Here is a 25,823-nt window from a genome sequence, read left to right on the forward strand (position 1 = left end):
GGTTCCCTTCCACCTGGTAACCGCTTCCTGAGGCGTGTTGCATCTGGCTATCCCAGGATGGCAAGACTGCGCTCTGTGTTCCGACCTCACTAGCATACCCTGGTTGTGTGCTTACCTCAGGGCTACACATCCCTGGGGAAGCCAGTTTGGCAACTGGATTCCCCTCTCAGCTCCCCGTGACAGCCTGTCTAACTCAACAATGGGGCAGCCTTTCCTCCTGGTGTTACACATCTGCCCTTCAAAGGCAGCTTCACATTTGAAGTCTGCCTTTTAGGGCTCACACCCAAGTGGCTTCCTGCAGGAGGCAGGTGACACCTGTGTGCATAAGTATGATATCCGATCGATGTAATCGGGGATACTTCGAGTCTCATTTGAAAACAAATCTCATAGTTATTTTGTCGTTCTTTGCTTTTCTGTAACCTTAATATTATCCTCCACTGGTTAGCAATGTCAATGAGTGATTCTAATAGCTGATTGCTATTTGTTGTTTACTTGTTTGAAGATTATGTTCAAAGCAGTCGGAAGCGGCGCATGATTTTATTGCCACAAAGAAAAGTCCAGCATTAGTAACCTTTCCTTCATACCTCAATTCTGGTTTGATTTAAGTGTTCATTCTAAGTTTGTTATGTAAACAAGGTGACTCGTTGCAGATGTTAAATAGCTAAGATTGCTCTAACCACAGATGACGTCTTACGGGTCAGTTTAGTTTTTGGGTGATCCCTGTTATAGGATTAAAGGCTGTTTCGTATTATCAACCTATTGGTGTCAGTCTCTGCTCAGAAAAATCACCTGTAGTTGTATGATAGCGGTTTGGGAAACTGGTACCACACACAAGGGTGTATGTGATGCAATGGCACACCCCTGTCACTTGTTCAAATGTACAAACTTACCAGATCCTTTCTTTGTCTTCTTTTGTTTCCATCTCTTTCTAAATGTAACTGTGTCCTATTCTTACATCATGGCCTTTTCCCATTCTTGGGATGTGTAGATTCCACAACAGTGACTGATAAGGACGCATCGGGTAGCTGATGCATTAGCAAACCGGTTCTGCAGAAGCCCCTTCTAAAATGGTGCATCACTTTGCAAGGAAAGCTCCAGCATGGTGACTGCCACATATTTCACAGACCTGTCTGGTGAATGTTGCTGACTTGACCTTAGCTCCTGTAGTGTGTGCTTAGCCATCGGATGAATGGTTTGTCCAATGTGGAACAAGAAGGATTTGATAAAACCGTTATTTGCTGCCTTAGTTGTAGCTTGGCTGGCATTCAGTGTATCTGTAAGAGTCACCTTGAGTTAGTCCCAAGAGCAAGGTGCATGCTGTGATTGACAAAATGAGAGAAACACTTCCTGGTTGAAGTAATAGCCTAGGCAGCACAAAAAGATGATGGATGGAATGTTGAACAATGTCAAACATTCAACCCCAGTCACAGATCTGGGTTTAATCTATTGTACTTTTGCTCGCCACCCCGTTTCAGTCTGTACCCAGCCATATGCAAATCAGCCTTGACCCTGTTCTCCATGGGAACAGTTCCAGCCCGAACTGCCAGGCCAGGTCCTACCTGGACCGGATTTAACCCAGATCTGTGACTAGGGGTCAGTGTCTGAAAAGTTTCAGAGCTCCGTAATTCTCTCCTTGTGTTTGCTTTGCTCGCCCTAAGTTGGCTGGGTATGCCCAAACGTTGGTCCCTTGCTCAATTTGCCACTGGAATCCAGCTACCCTGGCTGATGAGGGGTAAAACCCCAAAATCGGTCCCAGGATGCTTGTTTCTGGTCCAGGGAAGACCTGGCTTTGTAGTTCGGCTGGACTGTTCCCATGAGGAACAGGGTCAAGACTAATTTACACATGGCTGGGTCTGAACTGAGGTGGCGAAGGGAGCTAAAGAATGATGATGGATTCAACCCAGATCTGTGACTGGGTGCGAGTGTCTGAAAAGTTTCAGTGCTCCATTTATCATCTCCTTCTGTTTACTGAAGTTATAGCCTTTACTATGAGCCTTCAGTGTCACTTTTTCCTCATAGGAACATTTGTTTGGTTGAGAGGCTTATATGCCTTGCCAACAAATGATACCCCTGGCACAACATATTGCGCCTAATAAGGATTTGGAGGTTACAGAAATAGGCGGTTGAAGTTGCAGGAGACAAAGCTCTTGGATGTTGTGTGGATTAATCTTGTCAAAAGCAGGTTCAGATCCCAAGAGAATGTGGGGTACCCGATATAAATAAATAGGTGCATTAGGCTTGTCAATTATTTGATGTCTTTATTGTCTGTTTAAATGTCATTTGCATATTACTTCCTACCTGTACAGCATACAACATGGGGCAGTGGGTTAGCCATTGCCGAACTTCACTGTTAGTGGTGGTATTCTGCTCATTCACAAGGAGCATACCCACACGCAACGTAGATGCCTTCAGTACCCAGAACTACTATGACAATGATGGTCTTTTGAAACCCAAAAATGTTTGGTTTTTGCCATTTTAATATTAGCAGAATCTTGCTGATCCACCAAAACGTTTTACAAAAAACATGACGCAACAAGTATTGGCAGAAGATACCACATGTGGTTCTGTCTGTCTGGTGTTCACTACTGTACATACTTGGGTCAAGGTCTGTTCAAGGTGGTTACTCACTCCTGAGGTAAGACACATTATACTGTCCCAGAGATATCATAATTTATCAAGTTTAATCGTAGTAAACCCTGTGGATAAGAACCAAGTAAAAATAAAGCATGACGAGCAGTCAGTGAGTCATTGTTTTATTTGCAGTATATTTGTGTCTTATTCTCTAAAACGTATTGTGAAACTTTGAGCACTTGAATCTAGCAAATCTTTCCAAGTAGCATTTTTGGGAAGCTGTCCCACAGTTAGTTCATGAATTAATTGCTGCTTCCATAAAGCTAACAAACCTGTGAATCTTTTCCATCATTTATAGTGTTGCCCTAATATTCTTTTTTCCATCTTCTAGGAACAAGGAGTGCCCCACGTGTCGAAAGAAGCTAGTTTCCAAAAGATCCCTTCGCCCAGATCCAAATTTTGATGCACTCATCAGCAAAATCTATCCGAGCCGCGACGAGTATGAAGCCCACCAGGAACGAGTCCTCCAGAGGATCAACAAGCACAACAACCAGCAAGCTCTGAGCCACAGTATTGAAGAAGGGCTTAAGATCCAGGCGATGAACAGGTGAGAGAGGCCTTAGGACAGGTGAGGTTAGAATTCGAGTGGTTCTTAATGAAGTAGACCAGGCCAGTATATTTCCTATGTTTTATATTGCCATTTACTTATGAAAATATGGCAGAAATGATTTTTGAATTATAACTGTTCAAAGATCAGGAAATTAGCATGCACTTGTGTAAATAAACATAAAATAATTATAAACAAATTGAAGTTTGTAACAAGTAATTTAAGGCAATCAGTCTATAAAATTGGGATTTAAACGTATTCCTGTCCCCCAAGCCCCCAATTTATCTGTGAGAGTGAAAGAATAACATTATAACAAGGAATTCACCTCCTACTATCTTATTTTTTTTATATCATAGTAATCTTTATTATTTCTAAAGAAAGAAAATACCAATGTACCTACAATCGATAGGTGTTGAATGCGACCATACTTGCACCTCCTAATGGACACGAGCTCTGAAATCCTATATCCAGCACATGCTGGACATTTCCTGAATTTTGTTCTTCAATCTCCAAAAGCATACATTGGTTTTAAAAAATAGCATGCCTATGCATGGACCATTATAGAAGCATATTTTCTTAGCATCTAAAAACCTAGAGCTGATCTACTTAAATTCTCTTACTTGCCAAAGTTTTGAAGACTAACATTTTCCTATCACGGAGTTGAAAGCACCCGTTCAAAACCTGACCCTTCATAGCTGATACAAGTTAGCATTGCAAGTACACATGTATTGAAGTGATGCACTAAATAAACTGCGCTGCTCTTGTAGACTCTGGTCCGTGAGAAGATCCAGAACTGTTTGGAAAAGCACATTCCGGACAGTCAACTACAATCTCTAACCATAGTAGTGGTATAATGTGGGCTGTACAATTACTGGAGGACTGCCTTTATCTCACCATTATTCACCTAATGTTGCCTAGAAGACTGACCCAAAGAAATATATGAACATTGATCAAAATCTGAGTAGTCACATGTTTAACTTTTCTGTTTAAAACATAACCAGGTTACAAAGAGGTAAAAAGCAGCTGATAGAGAATGGGAGTGGTGCTGAAGACAACGGGGACAGTTCGCACTGCAGCAATGCATCAGTGCACAGCAATCAAGAGGCGGGACCCAGCAACAAGAAGACCAAGACCTCGGATGATTCAGGTCTTGAACTGGACAATAACAATGAAACTGTGGCCATGGATCCCAGCCTGGATGGATCCTGTGAAATAGAGCTAGTTTTCCGGCCCCATCCAACGCTCATGGAGAAGGATGATAGTGCACAGACGAGGTATGTGCTCACCAAAAAGTTGGGTACAAGTGTAATCTGTGCAACACAGCAAGCTTTTTAGGTCGAGCCTGGGCAGCGCATGCACTGCTTTGCGAGGCATGCTATAATGTACACTGTGGCTTGAAGCCCGTCCTCATTTTTCATTCTTTCCCATCCTTGCCTTTTAGAAATGCATGCTTCTGTTTGTTCAGCTTGTGTAGTTACTCCCACCTTTTGTTTTTTTAGATCTTTCCTGCTGACTGCCCCTGCTACATGTGATCTTACATTTTTTTTGATTTATGTTCCTTCTGGCACAGTTTTTTTGTTAGGTTCTGCCTCAAGCTTGTGTTTACACGCATTTGTGCATTTCCCATCCTAATACATTTTTACTGCTTCCTGAGTTCCCGCTCATGTTGCTGTTTAATTTGTTCAAAATGTGTCCATATACTTTAGGACACTGCTAGGCTTTTATTTTAACAACACTGTGCCCGCTTCCCGAAAACGGTGCCCGCTTCATGGATGTAGCGCTTAAGATCAGTGTCTTCTTTCCTCACAACCGCTGCAGGGGAGGGGCATGGCTGCTTCGTGCAATAAGCTTCACTTCCTCATATTTCACAATGTTGGCATGTCAAGGGTCCATGAGTAGACTAGGAAACAGTGGTAAGGGCGCCTGGTAAGAGCGCAGCCCTGCCAAGGGTCACTCTGCAGGGGTTAAACTAATGCATGTTTGGTATTATCTCATTCCCTCAAAATATTTTGTCACGTAATTCACAGTGCCAGTACTTGCTTGAATTACTGTGCCGGTAATGCGCTTTGCACGGAGACTTACGGTGTCTGTTCTTCTGCAGCTCTGTGAGCATACCTAGGGCAGAGGAGAGGACATTGGTTATGATCAGCCGTTAAGAAGTCACAGACTTCTGTGGCTGGCAGCATTTGACCCAGTTTTACTTTAATACTCATGGCAGTTCTGGCAGCTTCTCCCCCCCCCCCCCCCCTTTCTCTTTTCCTTTTTTTTTCCTTTCTTTTTTTTTTTTTATTGTTTATTAGAGAGTAGCAAGACATCAAATTCAGAATACAAACAGAAAATAAAACAAAGTATACAATATATAGAACATTTCATCTGTCATTGCTGCCCATTTTGTAATATACCCCAGAACCCCACCCTGACCCACCCCCCAAGGGATCGCTACAGGAGGAGAAAAGAAAAAGAAAAAGAAAAACCAAATAAAAAAATAGATATGGTAAACTCGTGTCATAAGACAGGTGAATCCCATTATATTTCATTATATACAATATACACATTTCATCCAGATTGTCCTCCTTCTTCAAGAAAAAAAAAGAAAAAGAAAACATTTTACTGATTTACATTATCCAGCCAATTAATTACCGGCTCCCATACTGATTCGCCCTCTCTTCTAGCCAGGGGACCTCTCCTCTTGAAAACCAACAGCTCCCACTTCCCAACATTCAAAAACGTATTGAACCACTCATGTTCTGTCGTGGGGGGGGGGGGGGGGGGGGGGGGGGGGGGGGGGGGGGGAGGATCTAACCACACTGTTGCTAAACATAATCTAAATGTAGCCATTGCTATGTAAAATAACTTCCGCTCTGGCAACGTCATACTTGCATCTGCCACCCCCAATATAATGGCTTGCGAAGATAATTGTATCCGATAACCGAACACTTGCTCCAACCGTTGTTCCACTTTAGTTATCAATGGAGTTAAACTAGGGCAGGAAGAGAACATATGGATACTGTCAACTGCTATCTCCTCACACCTAGGGCAGTTGACTCCCGTGATACCACCCCATTGTTGTATGCGATGTGGGGTTATATACAAATTAAACCATGTTTTAAAACATTGTACCTGGAGGTTAGCAGATATAGTGGCAGTATAGCTAAAACATGAGTCTTCACAAACCTCCTGCCCAGCTTGTAAACCAATCTGCACACGGTTAAAGTGTTTAGGTAGATCATCACTCCTCCTTTCATTCAACATTTTATAAATTATTGATATATTAGAGTGTCCCCCCCTAATAGCCTCAACTAATGGGATAGAAATTCAGCTAACAGATTTCCTAGAAAGAAAATCACAAATCTGTAAGAACTTAAAAAAATGCTAATTGCTAATACCAAATTTATGTTTTATGTATTCAAATGTCCGCACCCCCTGAACTGAAACCAGATCCCCCAACATAGTAACTCCATGTATAGTCCACTCTCTGAAATACCCGTCTGCAAATATTTCTGGCAGAAGGGTATTACCAATTACCGGAGTATATATATGTATCCTTCCTATATTAAATAGTTTCCACACAGGCGTCCAGACTTTACAGGCTGCCAGTAAAACCTTAAACCTCACACGTTTGAAATACGCAAAATCAATATGCCTGAATAGTAACCCCTTTACCTCTTCCCCATAAATTAAACAATACGTAGAAAACTCAGAGACCTCTAAGTCCACAGAATCCATTAATACAGCAATATGCCTTAATGTAATTGCCCAATAGCAAAGCTGAAACTTTGTTAAAGACCAACCCCCCCTCTCATTAGGAAAAGTCATATATTTATGGGCTCGTCTAGGTCTTTTACCTGCCCATACAAACCACAATATTAGACGTTCTAATTTCCTGAACCATACTTGTTCGAACAATACAAGAATCGCTCAGAAAAGATACAATTTTTTTGGTAACAGAATCATTTTAACAACATTACAACGACCCATCAGTGTCAATTGAAGGTTGTCAAACTTTCTAGTATTTTTTTCCATCTTGCCTAACAGTGATTTAAGATTAATCTCAACAATTTCCTCGGGATTAGAGCTTATTACAATTCCTAAGTACTTTGCCCTATCAATAACTCGAGGATCCAACAACGTAATTTTATCATTACAAATAATTTGGGTCTTGGAGTCATTCAAATGATATCCGGACAGCTTACCAAACTGTGATGTTAGGTTTTGAATTTCTGACAGTGCTGAATGTGGAGAGTCTGTCAAAATGGCTAAATTGTCTGCATACTCCAGTATTTTAGTGTTACCACCCCTAGATCTCCATGGGCAAATCGAATCATTCAAAATAATTTTATTAATAAGGGGATCTATATACATTGCACATAATAAAGGGGAGCAGGGGCAACCCTGACGTGTACCTCTTAAAATATTAATTGAACCCGTCTGGATCCCCATAACAGAGATTTGGGCCGACGGCTGCTTATACATGCTCTGTATCGCTCTTATGATTCTTTCTCCTAGGCCATAATATCTCAACACAGCCCATAAAAAAGGCCAGGAGACCTTATCAAAGGCCCTCTCTGCATCTAGCAGAATTAGGGCCATAGGGTCTCCTGAAACCGTAGTAAAATCAAACAGAGCAATAACTCGGCGTATATGGTCTATTGTTTCGCTCCCAGGCACAAAGCCATGTTGTTGAGCAGAGACAAGTTTCTTAATCACCCCAGAGCTCTTATAAGCAAATATCTTGGCATATATTTTAATGTCACTGTTGATAAGCGTAAAGGGTGATATGATCCCAGATAGATCTTTATCCTTTTTTCAGTACATATGAAAAGTCTCGATATCGTAGTACATTTAAAAACTGTTATCATTTAAAACCATTGTTAAAAATAGTGCATTAGGATACTGAGCAGGATTCAAGATATCTGGTAAACAGAAGCTCAAAGTTTACGATTTACAGCGAATTTTTAAACATAATTTTAAGAAGCAAGCTACGCACTTAAGTGTATTGGGAATCCAGAGACTGCAGGGCCAGATAAGCCGGCCGACATGTTCTCAGGCCCATTTTTCGGAGTAAGGGGGTGATCCAGCGCGTGCGGGGAAGCTCATAATATCTACAAAACAGAGTTACATGCATCGTAGACTGAGATGATGTACCATCGCATGGACATTTCATTAGAATATGAGACCAGTCCTGCTCTTTTGGAAAAGTAACTAGGCGAAAAAAAGAATTAATTCGGAACCTAGTCAAAACACATTTTTCATGATTGGTTAGGTGAAATGCTAAATATGGTTGGATACCCAAACCAGTCTGGACCGATAGAATCTGTACATTTGAGGGTTTGCTTACTTCTTGGGAAAGACGCAGTTCTCTAAGGTGAGTTAGACATAATTTTTTTAGGTCTTTCCTGGTGGTATCTATCATTGAAGTGGGTTCTGTGAAATAAGTTGTACAGTCCAAGTCTTTAAGGAAATTGGAGACATATAGAAGCCATGGGATTTTACTCCAATTTGGCAAGGATAAGCAGTCGGTTATCAGTGAGCGGGTTAGATGGCACTGTGATTTGGTCCAAATACGGTGCCACAACAAGATCGGCTGGCATCTGATATTATCTGTCAGATAGTCAATACCCAGCTCGATGTGGCAACCGTATATTGGGGCACTTTGGGGGAGTGCCAGTAAGTATTTTACGAACCCGTTCTGAACCGTCTGAGGGTATCAATGGGAGCATAACCCCATACCCCTGCGCCGTAGGTTGCTACACTATGGCATTTTGCGTGGTAGATTTTTAGCAACTCTACTGGGGCAGGTTTGCCCAGTTTCCTCGAAAAGGAAACTAGAGCTGAGGTTGCTCTTTGAAAAAGTAGCTTTTTGGTTTTCATGGCTTGTTTCCAGAATAGTCTGTCATCAATTAAGATTCCTAAATAGGGATATTCCTTTAAAAAAGTTATAATTCGGGCACCTCGCCAGGACTCTGGAGGAGCCTCCCCATCCTGAACTCTACGAAATAATTCGAACATGACCGGAGTAAGCTGAGGCCGAAATATCTTATAAAATTCCTTCGGCAGAAAGGCTGGGCCATTAGCTTTACCCCGCAGGAGAGAATCTATAACCTGCCAAAGCTCCTCAATACTGATTTCTACGTCTAATGATTCTCGTTCTTCCGAGGATAACGTATCCACCCTATCCCTTTCAGGTATTCCTGAATTTCCGCCTGAAGTGCATCGTTATCACAAATGTCGTCATAATATAGTTTTTGATAGAACTTTTGAAAGGCAAAAGCAATGACCTTCTCCTCAGACACAAGCCCCAGATCCGGATCCTGAATCTTTTTAATATGTATAGCCGCTTCTCTGTCCTTAGTTCTTGTGGCTAACATGTGCCCTGCTCTCACTACTCTCAAACATTTTAGATCTCCAAGCAATGAATTTGCTAGCTGCTTTCGCCTGTGAACGTTCTGTGATAGCTGATTTTACTATAGCAATCTGTTTTAGGGCTAGATCGCTATCCCCACCTGTCTGTATCGAGCGAGACAGGTTCACCTCTGCTTCTTCCAGTTCTTTATACAGCCTCTGTAAATTAGCCTTCTCCTTCTTTTGAGCATCCCAGCCATATCTTGTAGTTTCACCCCTGATCCCAGCCTTAAGAGTATCCCAAACATTCTGAATACCTGTGCTACCCTTATTTTCCTCTAAAAACTTTATAATCCAGGGGGACATAGTGTCCACAAACTCCTTCTCACTAAGCAGGCCACAGTTAAACGTCCAGACATCACTTTTACTCCTACATGCCTCTATATTCACCTCCAGCATGGGCGGATTATGATCCGACATCACGCGTGGATAAATTATAATACTGGAGCCTTGACTAAGAACTGGTGATATAAAAAAAAATAATCAAGCCTACAACAAATTTTATGCGGTGCAGAAAAAAAATTGAACCCAGGATCATCCTGATTAAAAAACGCCCAACCATCTATTAGTCCATGCAACTCTATCAGATGGCGTAAAGCCTTATACACTTTAGGTTTTCTCCCAGTGTATGCACTCTGTTTGGTTCAATAGTCCACACTCCATGTTGATATTTAGATCCCTGCAGATTATAAGCGGGAATGGCCATCCTACCAGCTCCAGACTTAGCCATTTATACAATTCTGGGTCATCCAGTACTGGGCCGTATAGAACCAAAGTGTGATATTTCTGCCCTGAAAATCACCTTATACAATTGCCCAGCGACCCAAACTATCAGCCATAGAGCGAATTATGTTCACCTTCCCCCGTCTTGCTAAGATTGCGACTCCTTTGGTCTTAGCCTCAAATTTAGTCCAAGAAACTAGTTGAAACCCCTCAAATTCCAGCAATTTATGGCGGCTAGCTTCAATATGCGTTTCCTGCAGGCAGAGAACATCCGCTCACAAGAATCGCAAATCTTCCCTGACTCTTCGCCGTTTAATCGGGCCATTAAGCCCACATATGTTTATGGATACAATTCTAATATTAGCCATTTCTCAGAGAAGATGTTCCAAAAAACAAAGATAACCAGCACTTCATAATAATATTCAATATGGAGAACTTATCAGAAAACAATGCCTCAAATCCTACCATTTGCCCCCGCCCCCGTGGCAGATCCCCCTCCCCACTGACCCCTCCCCTCCAAACACAGGCAAAATAGGTCCTCAGACCCGTGTGATGCCTCCCACTTCCCGAGTGTGCCCTGGTCACTCCCTGTCTATATGCCTTGAAATACAAAAGTGAGCGAAAGTGTCCAGATAAGATTGAATCCCATGTAAGTCTACCAGGGGGAAAAACAACCAAAACAAGAGAATATAAGCCACCAGAATATACCCCTCTCGGCCATTTTCCCCCTCTCTCCCTAGTTAAGTCTTAATCAAATACCACACCAGGTTAAATCTACATTTATACTGATAAACCAAGAGCCTTTTAGCCAATAGGTAGTTCTTTCAAGTAGTCCTCGGCCTGTATCTCAGAAGTGAAAACCCGGATTTTGCCACGAAAAATAACTTTAAGCCGTGCGGGGTTCATTAAGAACACCTCGCACCCTTTCTTTTGGAAGGGGGTAATCAATGAACGGAGCCGCCACCTCAGTTACACTGTTGCGTGGCAAAAATCCGGGCGCACAAAAAAAGTATGACCTTCAGCAGTTCTTTTGGCATCATGACGTGCTTTTTCAAAGATGGCTTGCCGTAGTAAAAAATTGCCGAATAAAATCAGAATACCCCTAGGTTTTGCTCCCGGATCAGAATTCTTTTTTTGCATAAGGGGAAAGCGATGCGCTCTTTGAATCTGTGTCCCATGACCAATGAGAGAGCTCCGGAAAAGCGGCTTGAAACAGTTTTATCACAAAACCTCTGATATCCTGACCCTCTTTTTTTCTCTTTGATTCCTAAAAGTCTAAGGTTATTCCTTCGGAGCCTATTTTCGGAATCTTCCAACTTCCACATTATGTCTGTCAGTCTATCGTCATTGGCCGTTGTTTGAGTCTCTTCTGTAGCCCTGACTCTAGCTCCACAATCCTTTCCTCGAGCGCAGCCGTCCTAGCAATGACTTCGGAGCATGCCTTGGTGTTTTTCCGGATAGCACCCTGGATCTTCATTGTAGCCAACTGAGCCCTCTTGTGTTCCTGACGAGCTTCACTTTGTATCGATTTTAGCATAGCATAGAGCAGAGTATTGGATGGGGGAGTGTTAGTTTCATTGCGGTCTTTCTCTTTTCCATGGGCCCTAGACCCCCCTGATATCCTGTAAGACTCGTAGTAGCTGGGGCGTAGTCCCACTGAAGATTGTTACTTACTTCAGAGCCTTCATTGTCTCCATCCCCTGAAGCCTGGATGAGTGTCAGCTTTGCTTTACTATGGCGGGGTGTAGCCCTTTTAAGTGTATCCGCTGTATTTGGTGGACTAGCACTCTCCTCGTCCGATGACAAATCCCCACTTATGAAGCCCCCAGTGGACTCTCCCTCAGACTCCTCGGCCACTGAGAAGAAGCTATTCGCATCCAGAGCCTCCGGCAGGCTACCGTCATTCGGTTCCGCTTTCTCACCAGCTTTCTCCCCAGCAGGGGTCTGGAAAATACCTGACACCCCCTCCTCCAGCAACTGTCTCTGAGGGGTACTTGATACGGCTGTATTATTAAGGCCCTCGGGCCCCTTGTTTCGTAACATACAGCAAGTGCAGGTTCCGCGACTAAAATGGCTTTTTCCTGGTCTCCCGCACTCTTATCGCCCCCATCACCGTTTTTAGCTAGCTCGAGGATAATACCTCGATCATCGCTACATCCAGTTTTTTTTTCAATTATACTTGTATCAGCGGGAGAGGTTATTGTTAAAAAGGGAACCTGTGTCCCATTTTTTACAGAGGCAGATATTCCCGTAAACATACCCAGGACCGTTACAGCTTTCCCCCTTGCAGTGCCATTAATTGCCCCCACCTGTGCCCCCAATTGTGCTGAGTCCTTGATTCTGGAGGCGGCGCTGGAAGACACTTTCCCCACAATTTTGTCCGCTGGTTTCTCTATTTGCTTTCCTTTCACCAACTCGGGCTTTTTACCACTCACCGCCGCTGCAGTTTTAACTACAGCCTTCTCCATCTTGTCAGGTCTCTCCGCTTTCTCCACCTTCTCCGCTTTCTCGGTGGGCAGGTTCTTTCTCGCGGTAACGCCAGCTGCGGGAGATTCTCCCGACGTTTTCCCGGTCACCGGTAGAGCGTTTCCATTTCTGCGGGGAGGCATCGCGGTGAATTCAGCCGTCCTGCTGTTGGTGTTCCGTGTTCTCTCTGCACGCCACACCCCCAGGTGTACGCGGCTCCGGAGGGTGGTGATTGCCAGCCGCGCTGACTGGAGCTAGAGTTTCTCCGAGATAAGATCAACCAGCATGGGGTTTTCTCACTCGCGATTCGTAGTGCCAGTTGAATAAACTGGGATTCAGAGCTACAAAATCAGGTAAATCTCTCGCTCATGAACTGCTCCTTCACACAACCTCAGACAGGGAGTGACTCTCACTCGGATCAAGCGGCTGCCATCTTGCCTTCAAGCTGTGTCTTCTGTTGAGTCCACCTTTCTCTTTTCCTGTTGGTCCTCGCAACTTCTGTTTTTTTTTGGGGGGGGGGTTGGGGGGTGGTGGCCTGGGTGGAGGGTAGAATGTCTCCTAGGGAGCTCTTGCCCTCCTCCTCCAAGGCCCCCCATCTCACACGGTGACATTTATTTGCAGGTTGTCAGGTCCAAGATCTGTATGAAAGCAGTGCCATTAGTAGGAGAAGAGGCAAACCGTGGTGCCCGTGCTTTCCTACAAATCACTGGTATTCAGAGGGTAGTTGACGTCCAAGTTTCTAAAAGCACTTCACGTTCAGGAGGTCTAGCCGACACAAGAACAGTCCGCCCCCTCCTGAGCAGAGTGACCCAGACTCAGCCCAGACCATTGCCCTTTCCAGACACACTGGCCTCACTTAAGCTCAGATGAGCATCCTCCCTGGAGTTCAAACATCATCCTTCATGTGCAGACTTGCCTCTCCGCAGTTCAGGCGAGTGTGCTCTCTAGGGCCCAGCACAATTCATTGTTGGCAAACTGGCCTGACCCCTACCTAGGCTAGTGGCCTCTCTATGACACAAGAACCATGCCTTGTGGACTACCAGATCCTGCACCCCCGTGCTTTAATATATTCAGTTCAAAGTGGGCCTGTCACATGCGTAGCAGACGCTCAAAATATAATCTCATATCTAGGCTAAAAAAATATAAACGGGACCTAGAAATGAAAAACAGTACTTTCACCTGATTCGACTTTAAACTGCTTCAGTGCACCTCCAGTTCACGGGAATGCACATGAGCAATTAATTGCACGTTTATGTGGGCTTTTGAGCACCACGAGCAACAGAGAACAACCCTCGGCTCTTGCATACTTATTGTTCAAATAGTTTTGGGGCTACTGCACATTCAGTTTACCCGTTTGCAAACCGCACAGTGTTTTAGGTACTGGTGTAGTGCTGCACACAGCTTACTTGAGGCCTCAAGCCACAGACCTAAGCTTCACTTTTCAATTCCACATTCAAACAACAGAATTTTTGAGTGTCCTGGTGTTAACTGGTTAGAACATCCAAGCTTCATTGGAAGCGGAAGTCTGAACCTGCAGTGCTGAGGTTTGAACCTGTGACTTGCAGAGCAGAACCATCAACCCACTGAGCTATCTTCCTAGACTTCTTCTGGTCTATTTTTCTTGGCTTATCTTCTATAACTCAACAGTTTGATGGCAGACTGTCTTACCACACACTGGCTGTTATTTGCATGGATTTTGTAGGATTTCATTTTTTTTTCTACATAGTCATCGCTACTGGTGCAGTGCCTGTGGAAAGGGATCTTGCAAAACTGGAATCCGAAATAACGTTTTTTACTAGCTGCAATAGTGTAAAAAAATAACTTGAAAACTACTGTTTTTCGAGTTGATTCCTTCATAGCCCTGATCAGCAACTTCAGAGTTACCTTAGAAGGTAATAAATGTTCTACGAAAGGGTATATGCAACTTATCAGCCATTGTGGGGCTGACTCGGTCTTTACCTCTTATGAGGTCAAGAAAATGAAGGTGGTCCTCTTAGGAAACAGTGACACATTTGGTTTATGGTCTTGGGAAGATGCAGTGGTGTAGCACAAAGCGCTGTAAACAAACAGTGTTAATGAAATGTCCCATGCGGCAATGAAATGTGTTATGCAGTAAAGCAAGGGTACAATGGGCCGCATAAACAAGACCTAGTTGATTTTCCAATGCTTTTTCTTGTTGCTTCGAGTTCCATATACAAAAGTGTAATATCCTGGTATCAGCAGAAAGGATCACACAAGGCAGGTTGTAGGTAGGAGTTGAAGTTTATTATTCCTCAGCAAGAAGACCTCATCCAGATCCCAGTCACTGGATTCACCAACTGTCCCTCAGCTCCTTCAAATCATTACATTCCAACTCCTCATGTAACTAGGATACCCACACAGAGAATACATTCCCCGGTTACCATAACACTGCAGCATAGCAAGCTGCAGTTGCCACATACCTCCCCCCTTTCCCAAAAAAACTGTGTATGCAAAAATAAGAGGGATAGAAACAAGAGAGAAGAAAGAAAAATAAAAGGCAAGAGAGAGAAAATAAACTAAAACAAAATATCAAAACCCTTTTTGCACTTACAACATATTGTACAAAGTCCTACGCATTAATCATTTACTGTACAAAGTCCTTCAAAAAGGCTGTTTTTTTTGGACGATCCTAGAAGACAACCTGGGACGCACAACTTAATCATGGTTGTCATTACCCTTTACAGCGAATCAGAGAAGCACACGGGACCTTTGTATGGAAAATTCTTCCCAGGTTCCAAATGTGACGATCCTGAGTCTTAATGGCATTCTTAAACACTTTGATAACACAAATGGGTTTGAAAAACTTGGCACGTAAACCAGGCTGTTTGATGACCACCATGTCACCAACAACAACACAGTATCCATAGTGGCCTTTCTAGAGTCAAAATAGTATTTCCTTGCCAGGACTTTACCAACTTCTCTTTCACGCCACTCAGTTTGTACATTCTTAGTTGTCGACCCTTCCAAGTTTTCTACCTATGACTGCTCCACTAGAGTACAAGGAGATCTGCCTCTAAACAAAGCAAAAGGATATTTACCAGTTGTACTGTGAGGAGTCAACCTATAAATTTCCAATTTCTTCATGACTTCCTTCTTCCAATTGAGAGCACTGCCTTTGGGCAAAGCAATCTCCTCTTTCAAAACTCTGTTAAACCTGTTCACCATGCCATTGGTTTCAGGATGATAGAGGTAACACTTTTTGTGTCTAATACGACGATTCTTTAAGAAAGTTTCCATCTCTCTTGAAACAAATTGAACACCATTGTCAATGAAGATGGTGTCTGGGTAACCTTCCCTGGCCATGAGGTTCTATAAAAACGCAGTCACACTTTTGATTATGATCCCACTCGTGAAGCAAACTTCAGGCCTTCTTAAAAACATGTCTATAACTACTATGAGAACCAGCTGTTGCTCTTCGGAATGAATGGGGCCAAGAATGTCCAAGGCTATTTCCATCCACGGTCCATGAGGTAAATCCCTGCCCACCATAGGTTGTACTCTCACAACTTTGGACTTCTCACATAATGCACATGCCAAACAATCTCTAACCAGCCTTTCTACTTGCAAGTCCATGCCTGGCCACCAATAAGAGGAGTGAAGTCTCTCTTTGGTTTTGGACATCCCTAAATGAGAAATATACACCAAAAAGATCAATTTACTGCGAAGTTCAAGAAGGGCCCCAATCTTGTTCCACAAAGCAAAAGATCATCATACACTCCCAACTCATCTTTCACACCCCAATATTTCCCAGCTTCATTAGAGGCCTGTTTTTTGGAATGCCACCCTTTATTCACCAAAAGCAACACTCCAGAAAGCACCAGATCAGAAGATAATTTTACACGCCACTGATCCTCAGAAACAATCTCCTCAGCCACAAAACAAACATGGACATCATTTTCTTCAAAGTCTTCATCAGTCACACTCTCATCCACCTTCGTGACTAATCTAGATAACGTGTCAGCTACTCCATTTTCTATACCTGCTATGTATCTTATTTCAAAATCATATTCTTGCAAGGCAGTCACCCGTTTGGTTATTTTGCCTGAAACAAGATCTATACCCTTCTTTGTGAAGATTTTGCAGAGAGGCTTGTGGTCTGTTTTGACCAGAAACTTGGTTCCCCACATATATTTCTTAAGCTTTCTGGTAGCCCAGAGCACAGCCAAAGCTTCCTGATCAATGACTGAATAGCAAGACTCTGCATCCTTCAGCCCTCGTGACACAAATATAATAGTATTCATGCCCTCATCACCTTGTTGTTGCAGAACTGCCCCCAAACATTTAAGACTTGCATCGGTGGTGATGATAGACACCTTTGAGGGGTCGATGCTTTTAGGTTTCGGTACACAATTAAGCTTTTCTTTGAGAATTACAAACTTATTGTAGTACTCAATCATACCAAAAAACTTCAGAAGCTCTTCTCTGGAAGTAGGGGCACACATACGAGAGATGGTATCAATCAAATTAGATTTTGGCATGACCCCGTCACCGCAGATGGTGTAACCTAAATAATTAATGGTGGTGGTGGCAAATTGACACTTCTCAGACTTTATGGATTCGCATTGTCAAGTTTTTCAAGAAGAATACCAAGAAGATACCCATGTTCCTCTTCATCCTTAACAAAGACAAGAATATCATCTTGGTATACACAGACGCCTTCCCAACCCATAAGAATCTTTTCAATGGCACGATGGGAAACGGATGCCGCAGATACTAAGCCAAACTGCATCCTCACAAACCTGACGTGCCAAACGGTGTAATTAAGGCTGTGTAATCTCTTGAAGACTTAACCAGTTCTATCTGGTGATCAGCCAAGGCAAAGTCAATTGTGCTAAAAACTTTGACCCCACCCAGCAACATCAATAAATCCGATATATATGGAAGAGGATATCGATCTACAATGACACTCTTATTTAGTTGTCTTAAGCCTACACAAAGGCGAAGACTCCCATTGGCCTTACGGGCTGTGACTACTGGGGCCAACCACTCAGTACATTCCACCTCTTCAATTATACCCCCTTTCTTGAGTTTTTCTAATTCCTTTTTCATTTCATTTCATTTCTAACGGCCAAAGGTACACTCCTTACTTTGCAGCATGAAGGTTGAGAACCAGCGCATAAGCGTATTTCAAGCCGAAAACCTCTGAGGCACCGAAGCTCTTCTCTGAACACATTGGAAAATCTCTGTTTGACTTGATATTCAACACCACCCCAATGAATGGAGGTCTCTTGGACCATGCTCGTCCTATCTTTCAACAGGATAGGTGTAGCACTACGTGGGTCAAGCATAATGCCCAAGTCACCTTGGTGAAACCAACTTATTATGCTGTCACCTTTTTCCGAGACATAAATCTTCCCAGACGTAGAACGTTGCTCATACTCAACTAAGCCTACGAGGACGTGACTTGCATTTAACATCAGTGTCAACTTGAACCACAATTTGCCCACACACAAAGTCCTCTTCAGCGTCCTCTGTTTCAACACTCTTTACATTAGTGGAAGTCAGCTTAGCCTTACCAACTATGGCACGGTGACCTCTATTCTTACATTTGGAGCAAACTACTTTAACGCTGGACAAGTCTTGTAATTTGCTAAATGCCCTGGTTTGTCACACCTGTAGCACTTGCGTGTAGTGGTCTTATTTCTCAATCCACTTCCCTCAACTTTAACTAAAGGTCTCTTAATTTCCTCTTTCACCACTTGAACAGAAGACTGTTTGTCTCTTTTGATGGTATCCACACACTTCAAAGAGTGTTCTACTCTTTTGGCAACCTGTATTACCTCATCCAGGGAAGGTTCATCTCTCATCCAAAGTTCTTCTCTGATTCTCTCAATGTTACATCCTAACATGAATTGATCTCGAATTGTTGAGATAGTCCTGCCTTGCTGCTCTTCCTCCCACGATGTTGAAGCTGCTGACTACACCAGTGTAAGATCCTGGTATCAGCAGAAAGGATCACACAAGGCAGGTCGTAGACAGGAGTTGAAGTTTATTCCTCAGCAAGAAGACCCCATCCCTGCCACTGGATCCACCAACTGTCCCTCAGCTCCTTCAAGTCATTTCATTCCAACCCCTCATGTAACTAGAATACCCACACAGAGTATACATTCGCTGGTTACCATGACACTGCAGTACATCAAGCTACAGATGCCACAAAAAGTATCTTTTTTCCAATTAAAAATACGAACAATGAAACGATTGCAATAAAAAGAAATCACAGCACATTTGTCATTCTCATTTGTTTGATTCTGATTTGGTGGGTTTCCATCTTTTTCTTGTTTTTCCGTCCTGCTTTTTAGTACCACCCTGCCGCCAGTGCATGATTTTTGTGAGTCTGTCACTGTGAAATGGTTTGCCCAGTTTTGGGGTGCTTTTGTTTGGGATATCAATCTCTGAATTGTTTGGTGTTTTATTATTTTTCCAGAGACTGAAAAGACCAATAGCAAACATACTGTTTTCGCTCACATTGTAGGGGAAGTGCAGGATGTTGAAATGCCCAGGCAGCGGCAGGGTAGTTAGTTGGCAGTCTTTGTGTAGTCTGGACTCATCCATAATGTTCAATAAACCCTCACTAACTAAACAATATTGTAAAGAGGCTGGTGCCACAGGCATTAATTACTGTTTCACATTTCACAGTAATCTGATGATACCCAGATCATGGGAACACTGCTGCGCCCTGATGGGTTTTCCTAAGTCTATGCCAAGCTGATTTGCTAGCTACTTACAAGATACTGATTTTTGGGTTGTCGCGAAATTCAAGTTGAAAGCATGAAGTAGGTGAATTTCTTTGGTCAAAAGCCATTTTAGGATCGTAATTTTCGGTACCATAAACTCCTGGCTAAATATCAAACTAGCTCTGCAGCAGTATCTTAAAGTGAATGCAACACATTTGAAAGTGCCAAACATAAATACTCCATACCACAATTACAGCAAATGTTTAGAGCTGTTGGTGCCTTCCATGAGGCTTATATTCAGATTTCCAGAGTTGTCACAACTTGTTACCTCCGTGCTGGCACTGCTAACATCAGAGACTGGACTGTGTCAATTTCGTCTCTGTCTGCATTTCTTATGGCCTGTTTAGGTCTCAGAGTGCCATCAGTGGCTGCTCATAGTTTGCTTAATTATTCAAGTTGTCTGACTCTCCATTGACCCTATTCTGTCTCCATTGGTTCTGCGTGGCTCATTTTAAGTCTCTTGATGTCGGTCATTGTACCAATTTGTTTTTGCGGTATGATTCTGTTCACTGTAGCCGTTCCTCTGCTGGCCTTTAAGATCCAAAATTTAAGAGCAACTATGCATGAGGGTGCTTCTTGTTCCATCTAGACAGAGATCTGTTGGAAACGTTCACTGCCTAAAAGGCACTTTATAAGGGCACTCCACCATTTTCTTCTTGGATTTAGCAAACCAGCTGCTCTTAGTTGATTCTCTGAATTGCTCAAGCTTCGTCACCAAGATTCCTGCATCTGTGTTGGTTTCAAACATTTGTAGATACTCGTGCGAGCACAAAGGAATCTCCAAGGGGTTGAAGGCTGTAGCTAAAATGATTGAAACATGCCCAGCCATTTCACATATCTCTTTGAAATCCAATAGCATTTTGCCACCACACATTGCAAAATGGAATTTTAAAGGGTAAAATGAACGCTACTTGTGGGTGTTGGAAAGGTTAATGTGAAAACAATAAAATGTATTTTTCAGAATTTCATTACAGTGGTCACACCTGTGCCACATAGCCCCTTACAATGTATTTACTTTCTAAATCTGTGTAAGGAGAGAGGAACATGCATAGGCTATTACTTCAAAATGCCGTATCATCCGCGCTCACCTTCTCTATCACCACCAACACATCAGCTCACTTGAAATATTTGGCTTTGTAATTTCTAGTAACTAACTACTGTGTTTCACCAGATCAGGAAGATCGATAAGGCTTTCTTTACTTGCAGAAAATATTTCCTGAGTACCACTTGAAAACATCAAAATCGAAACTAAACAAATGAGCTCAGATTTGAGTGTTCTTCATTTATCCTTCTAGATTTATTGAATTAAGTTTTTGATGCATTTTAATAAATTGCCCCCTCCTTATTTTTTAGGTCGAGGTATATCCGGTTTGCCGAAGGCAAAACCGGATGTACAGAGATCTTATGTTGTATAGTAGGGCAGTTTAGACCGGCCTCTCAGCTCCATTCGCTTCCATTGGCTGGCTTCCTAAACAGAGGCCAGCCATTGGAAGAGAAGGGAGTCACTCAAAACAAGCCCCGTCTTTTTCGGATTTGGGGGCGTGATTTTTTTGCATTCTTTAGCCCTGTGGCGTCGTCTGTCACTCAGGACGCAAAAAACACGCCCCGAATGCGAAAAATCACCATGCTTTCTCCGAGGCATTTCTGCTTTGCCTCGGAGAAAGACGGTGGTGATTTCCACAGCTGCTCTGCTCGTCCCCCCTCCCTCCGCAGCTCTCCTTAGTCCCGCTCCCCCCCCACCCCCAATCCCCCCCCCCCGCCCGCAGCTCTCCTTAGGTAATCCAAATTTTTTTGTTTCTACCCTGTCTTGTTTTCACAATGCTGAGACAATCACAAGAAGCCTGCTCCCGCCCGACAAACGTCACTGTACTCATGTGTAAATCACTCACAGCAGACAGACACCCGTGAAAGAGGTGCAGGGCTGGGGAGGGGTGCTTAAAATTCAAAGGCTGAGAGGAAGGGTGGGGGCGTCTGTGGTGCGCCTGCTGGTGGGCACAACTGAGGGGGGGGTTTCAAAGTGAGATGAAAGCAGCCACGGCCCCACAAGAAAGCAAGCCCCTCTTTTTCACCCAGTGATCTCCTGCTTTGGCACCAAACAAAGCACTACAAGGTATCGGGATATTCCAAAAATACCGCAGGGAGTGAACACTAATCTTTCATGGAGGCCCCTGACCTCGCGCTGGGGTGAGGCTTTCATGGTGCTCGCGCTGAGATCGCGGCGTCTGCGGTCCGTCGCGGTTGTGTGTGGGAAGGGAGGGGGTGCTTTTCACCAGTAACAGTATGAGGGTGCTGGCCTCCTACATTTCCGCGGGCGTCAGAAAAGAATCCCAACAAAATAATAAAAAAAAATAACAATTCTTGTTTAATTGGCTGGGACAATTTAGGTAATACGTTGACGTGGGCTTTCCTACTGACTTCTCTGGGTTTTTTAATGGGTTGGTTTTATTTAACTGTAAATCCCTGTTCCCTTTGGAGAACCTTGGAATGGAACTCCTCAAAAATGTTTCATTTGCTAATTAACTTTTTGATATCTGCAATGATTAATTTTCTTAAAATGCCCCATGCAATATGGCTGCCACTGAGTGAGCAAAGGATGGGATCCCGACCCTTCTAAGGAAGGTCTGCTGTCGTTGTTTCCACACTCCGTTCACCTTCTCCTATCCATTTTTAAGTTTCGAAAGTGCATTCGCTGTCACTTGCAAGACATAGCAAAACTAGAATGGGTCTGTTGATTATCATTTGCTGTCTTCATTGTCAGTCTCATTTCCTTACTTCTCATTGGTCTAAGTGTGCCGGTTTCACTTTCTTCTTGTATGTTTGTCCCTTTCCTGCAGCTTGGACCAAGTACTGATTAATTGCTTTATTAGTGTCCTTCCGCTGCTTCCGCTTGGATGGAGGTACTTTTCTAGGTCTCGCCTACAGGCAGCGCGCATGTGCTGTCGCTTGCAACATCTATTGTTTCTTAAAACTCTAAAAGGGGCCTCCCATTATTTACCACTGATTGGCTTCATCATCACTCATTTCCTTGCTCCTCATTGGTCAGAGCATGCAGGCTTCCATTTCTCTTTATTTGTTTGTCCCTTTTTCAAAGGAGCGCAGACCAGGCACTGATTAATGTATTTATTCGTGTAATTCCGCTGCTCGCACTTGAGGTATTTTTGTTCTTCTTCCTCCACCGGCGCTTGTTCTGCAATTGCTTATTCCTGAAGCAGTCCACATGAGTGCATATTTTATCTAGCAGTCTCCATTGTGTTCTTAGCATCCATCCCCCCTGTTGCTTGTAAGCATGGCGTACTGTGAAATTCCTACCTCTACGTTAATTATATACATATAAAGTGAACTCGTTCAGCTGAACACTACTTTAGTAGCTCTTTTATTTTGCAAATAGTGTGTGTAAGGTGTCAGTGATGTCAGATGCAATTACTATTATCATTAATGATATCAGAAGTCATTTGGTATATCATTAGTAATGAAGGCAAGTCCGTCAGTTGTGACCTAATGGCTAGAGCTACTAATTTGGTGCTCATTTAAAGCCCTCTAAAGGCACTTGCCCGAGCTTGTGCTATATAAAACCGCACAAATTAAACTATTGACTCCCTGAAGAGATCTGTAGAATCTGCTGTTTCTGTAGTAGACCCTCAAAGCAGGCCTGCCAGCCTTTTATCCCTCCTATGTAAGTTTGAGAGGTGCACTGCAAACCGCTCACCTTTCTCAAGAATCGTCTTACATTTTTAATGGCTACAGTACAACACTTTCACTAATCTACGAGGCTGGTTACCCCAACAACTCTTCCATTGAAAATGTTTCTGCTAATGCCAAATTATTTTAGTGCTCAATCATTAGATTTTGGACATCCACAGACTTGTCCTTCTTAAATAAATGCCTTCAGTCTTTCCTCCCAGTCATAGCACTAGGCAGGAGGCATCTGTCTCACTAGAATCCCAAATTGTAAAAATGAAGAGTTTCACTGCTGTGGTATAGGGACAAAATCCACATTCCGCACCAGATCCACCTCTGGGATCTAGCTACACCACTGCACATCCCATGATCCTGAGACCTGTTCCAGGAAAAATCATTTAGAGAGATTTTATTCTTTTTTTATTTAACAAAGATGGGAATCAGATGTCATATACTTGGTCATCAGCGTGTTCGAGAAGACTTTAAGGGTGTTCCAGCCACTGTGGATTTTCAGTTCTTTTTCTTTTTGTTCTAGAGCATGAAATCTAGTGCTGTACTCTGAGCTTCTCTGTGGAGTTCATGAAAGTAGTTTTAAAACACCTTATGAGTCTTGTCTATGCAAGAGCTATTGACATTGTCAATAGCTTGTTTAGTCATGTTGTAAAGCAGCACAGCTAAAAGTAACGATAAAAAGTCCTATAATACGGCCAATGCTGACTGTGTCACAGTGCTTTAATTTCTTTACTTTCAACTATGCTGCACAGCAACCATGTTGCTGTATAACTTGTCTAAAACACATTAAGAAAGCCTATCGCTCTGGCATAGGTGAGACAAAATTGCTTTACCGATGCTTGTTTTTCTTGCTACTTACACCATCTTCGTTTCTTGCTCACTCCCGCATTGTAGCTTGCATTTTGCCGCATTGTTGTTTGCCTCGGCCACCCATCATTGTTGTTTTCCTCCTGGCCCCCTCCTGTCTTTAGTTCTTGCCCTCCTATTATTGCTGTTTGCCCGCTTCAATCGTCATTGCTTGCTATCCCATCATTGTTCTTTGCATTGCACCTGTTGTTGCTTGCCTTCTGTCCTCCTGCCGGTGCCCTGACATCATTGCTTGCCCTGACTATCGTTGTTTGCCCTGACATCATTGTTGTTTGCACCCCCTCCCGTCATTGTTTCTTGCCCCTCCATCATTGTTGCTTGCCCCCTTCCCTCCTGCCAGATAAAAGTGCTATGATACGGCTAGCGCTTGCCGCATCTCTGCTTTCCGGCATTGTTACTTCCCCCTACCAGAACAGCAAAGCAGTACGAGGTGGCCAGTGCTGGTTGCATCAAAACACTTAGTTTAGCCATATTGCGCAGCAGCCGCGCTGCTGTGCTACTTGTATAAAATACATTGACAAAGTCAATAGCTGTGGCACAGGTCATTCTCCCAGAGTCAGGCCACAAGTCAGCCATTCGCTGTGCTCCAAGTCCTAGCCACAATTCTTTCTGGACTTTCTTTCTAAGTTTCTTTCTACAGATTTTTTTTCACTTCTGGAAACATCTCTTTATTGGGCTGGGATGTCGGGTGGGAATTTTCAAAGCATGGAACCTTGTGGGTTTAGCTGCTGCTCAGCTGCTATGTTTTCCATGCCCCCATGAATATAACTTTATAAGACCATATATACTCCATAGCTAGCAGAACATGAAATGGTAGATGTATTATTTGTGACAGTCTCAAATGTGTAAGATCCAAGTTCTTCCTCTCCACTATTCCTGATGACCATGATTGAGATACACTAGCCTTGTATAAGTAGAGAATATGTTCCTGTCCACACAGTCCTCCAGATAGCCCACTCCAGGAAAACTTGAATGGGGATTTAAACCTATTAACATGGGATGAAACACAGTTCTCTGCACTGATTCATTTGTCAACGTGGCCACTAAATGAGTCCATACAATATAAATGTTGACCCAGAAGGTCAGACCAAACAAAACGAACCAGTCCTGCCATTCCAGCTTACCTACCAATAAGACTCATATTGGTGAAGAAAATCACCTTTACTTTACCAGGCTGAAAGATTACTTCAGGCAAATTGGGTGCTTAGATGGTCTAAGAACTAGCACTAGCATCTAAGGCAAGAACTCTGGTGTTCCTCTAAAATTGTTCGTCAGAGATCAATCTGGGGAAATTGATTTTTAAAATCAAAATCCTATCTAGTACATACAATATTGAATAGAAGCTATTATAACAAGCATTAGAAATGCAATAGGTCTCGCAGCATTAGAGTTAGTGCTTTTAGAATTGTTAATGGTTTTTTTTGTAAATCTTTAGCATGAGGTTGAGGGTGAGTGAGGGTGAGTGAGGGTGAGTGAGGGTGAGTGAGGGTGAGTGAGGGTGAGTGAGGGTGAGTGAGGGTGAGTGAGGGTGAGTGAGGGTGAGTGAGGGTGGGTGAGTGTGGGTGAGTGGGGGTGGGTGAGTGTGGGTGAGTGTGGGTGAGGGATTGAGGGTGAGGGGTTGAGGGTGAGTGAGGGTGAGGGGTTGAGGGTGAGTGAGGGTGAGGGTGAATGAGGGTGAGGGGTTGAGGGTGAGTGGGGGTGAGTGAGGGTGAGGGTTTGAAGGTGAGTGAGGGTGAAGGTGA

At 43.2% G+C, this 25,823-nt stretch overlaps 1 protein-coding gene across 1 annotated transcript in view; it reads left to right on the forward strand.

The window, feature by feature from the left end:
* Positions 1-25,823, forward strand: part of LOC147668779 (E3 ubiquitin-protein ligase RING2) — a 167,838-nt gene that overhangs the window by 96,564 nt on the left and 45,451 nt on the right. Inside the window, exons 5-6 of the mRNA XM_086948435.1 lie at positions 2,963-3,178; positions 4,180-4,452. Of these exons, the coding sequence (XP_086804561.1) occupies positions 2,963-3,178; positions 4,180-4,452 (489 nt within the window). The remainder of the gene's footprint in view (positions 1-2,962; positions 3,179-4,179; positions 4,453-25,823) is intronic.

The sequence above is a fragment of the Lissotriton vulgaris genome, unplaced genomic scaffold, assembly GCF_964263255.1.
Source record: "Lissotriton vulgaris unplaced genomic scaffold, aLisVul1.2 SCAFFOLD_533, whole genome shotgun sequence".
NCBI lineage: Eukaryota > Metazoa > Chordata > Amphibia > Caudata > Salamandridae > Lissotriton > Lissotriton vulgaris.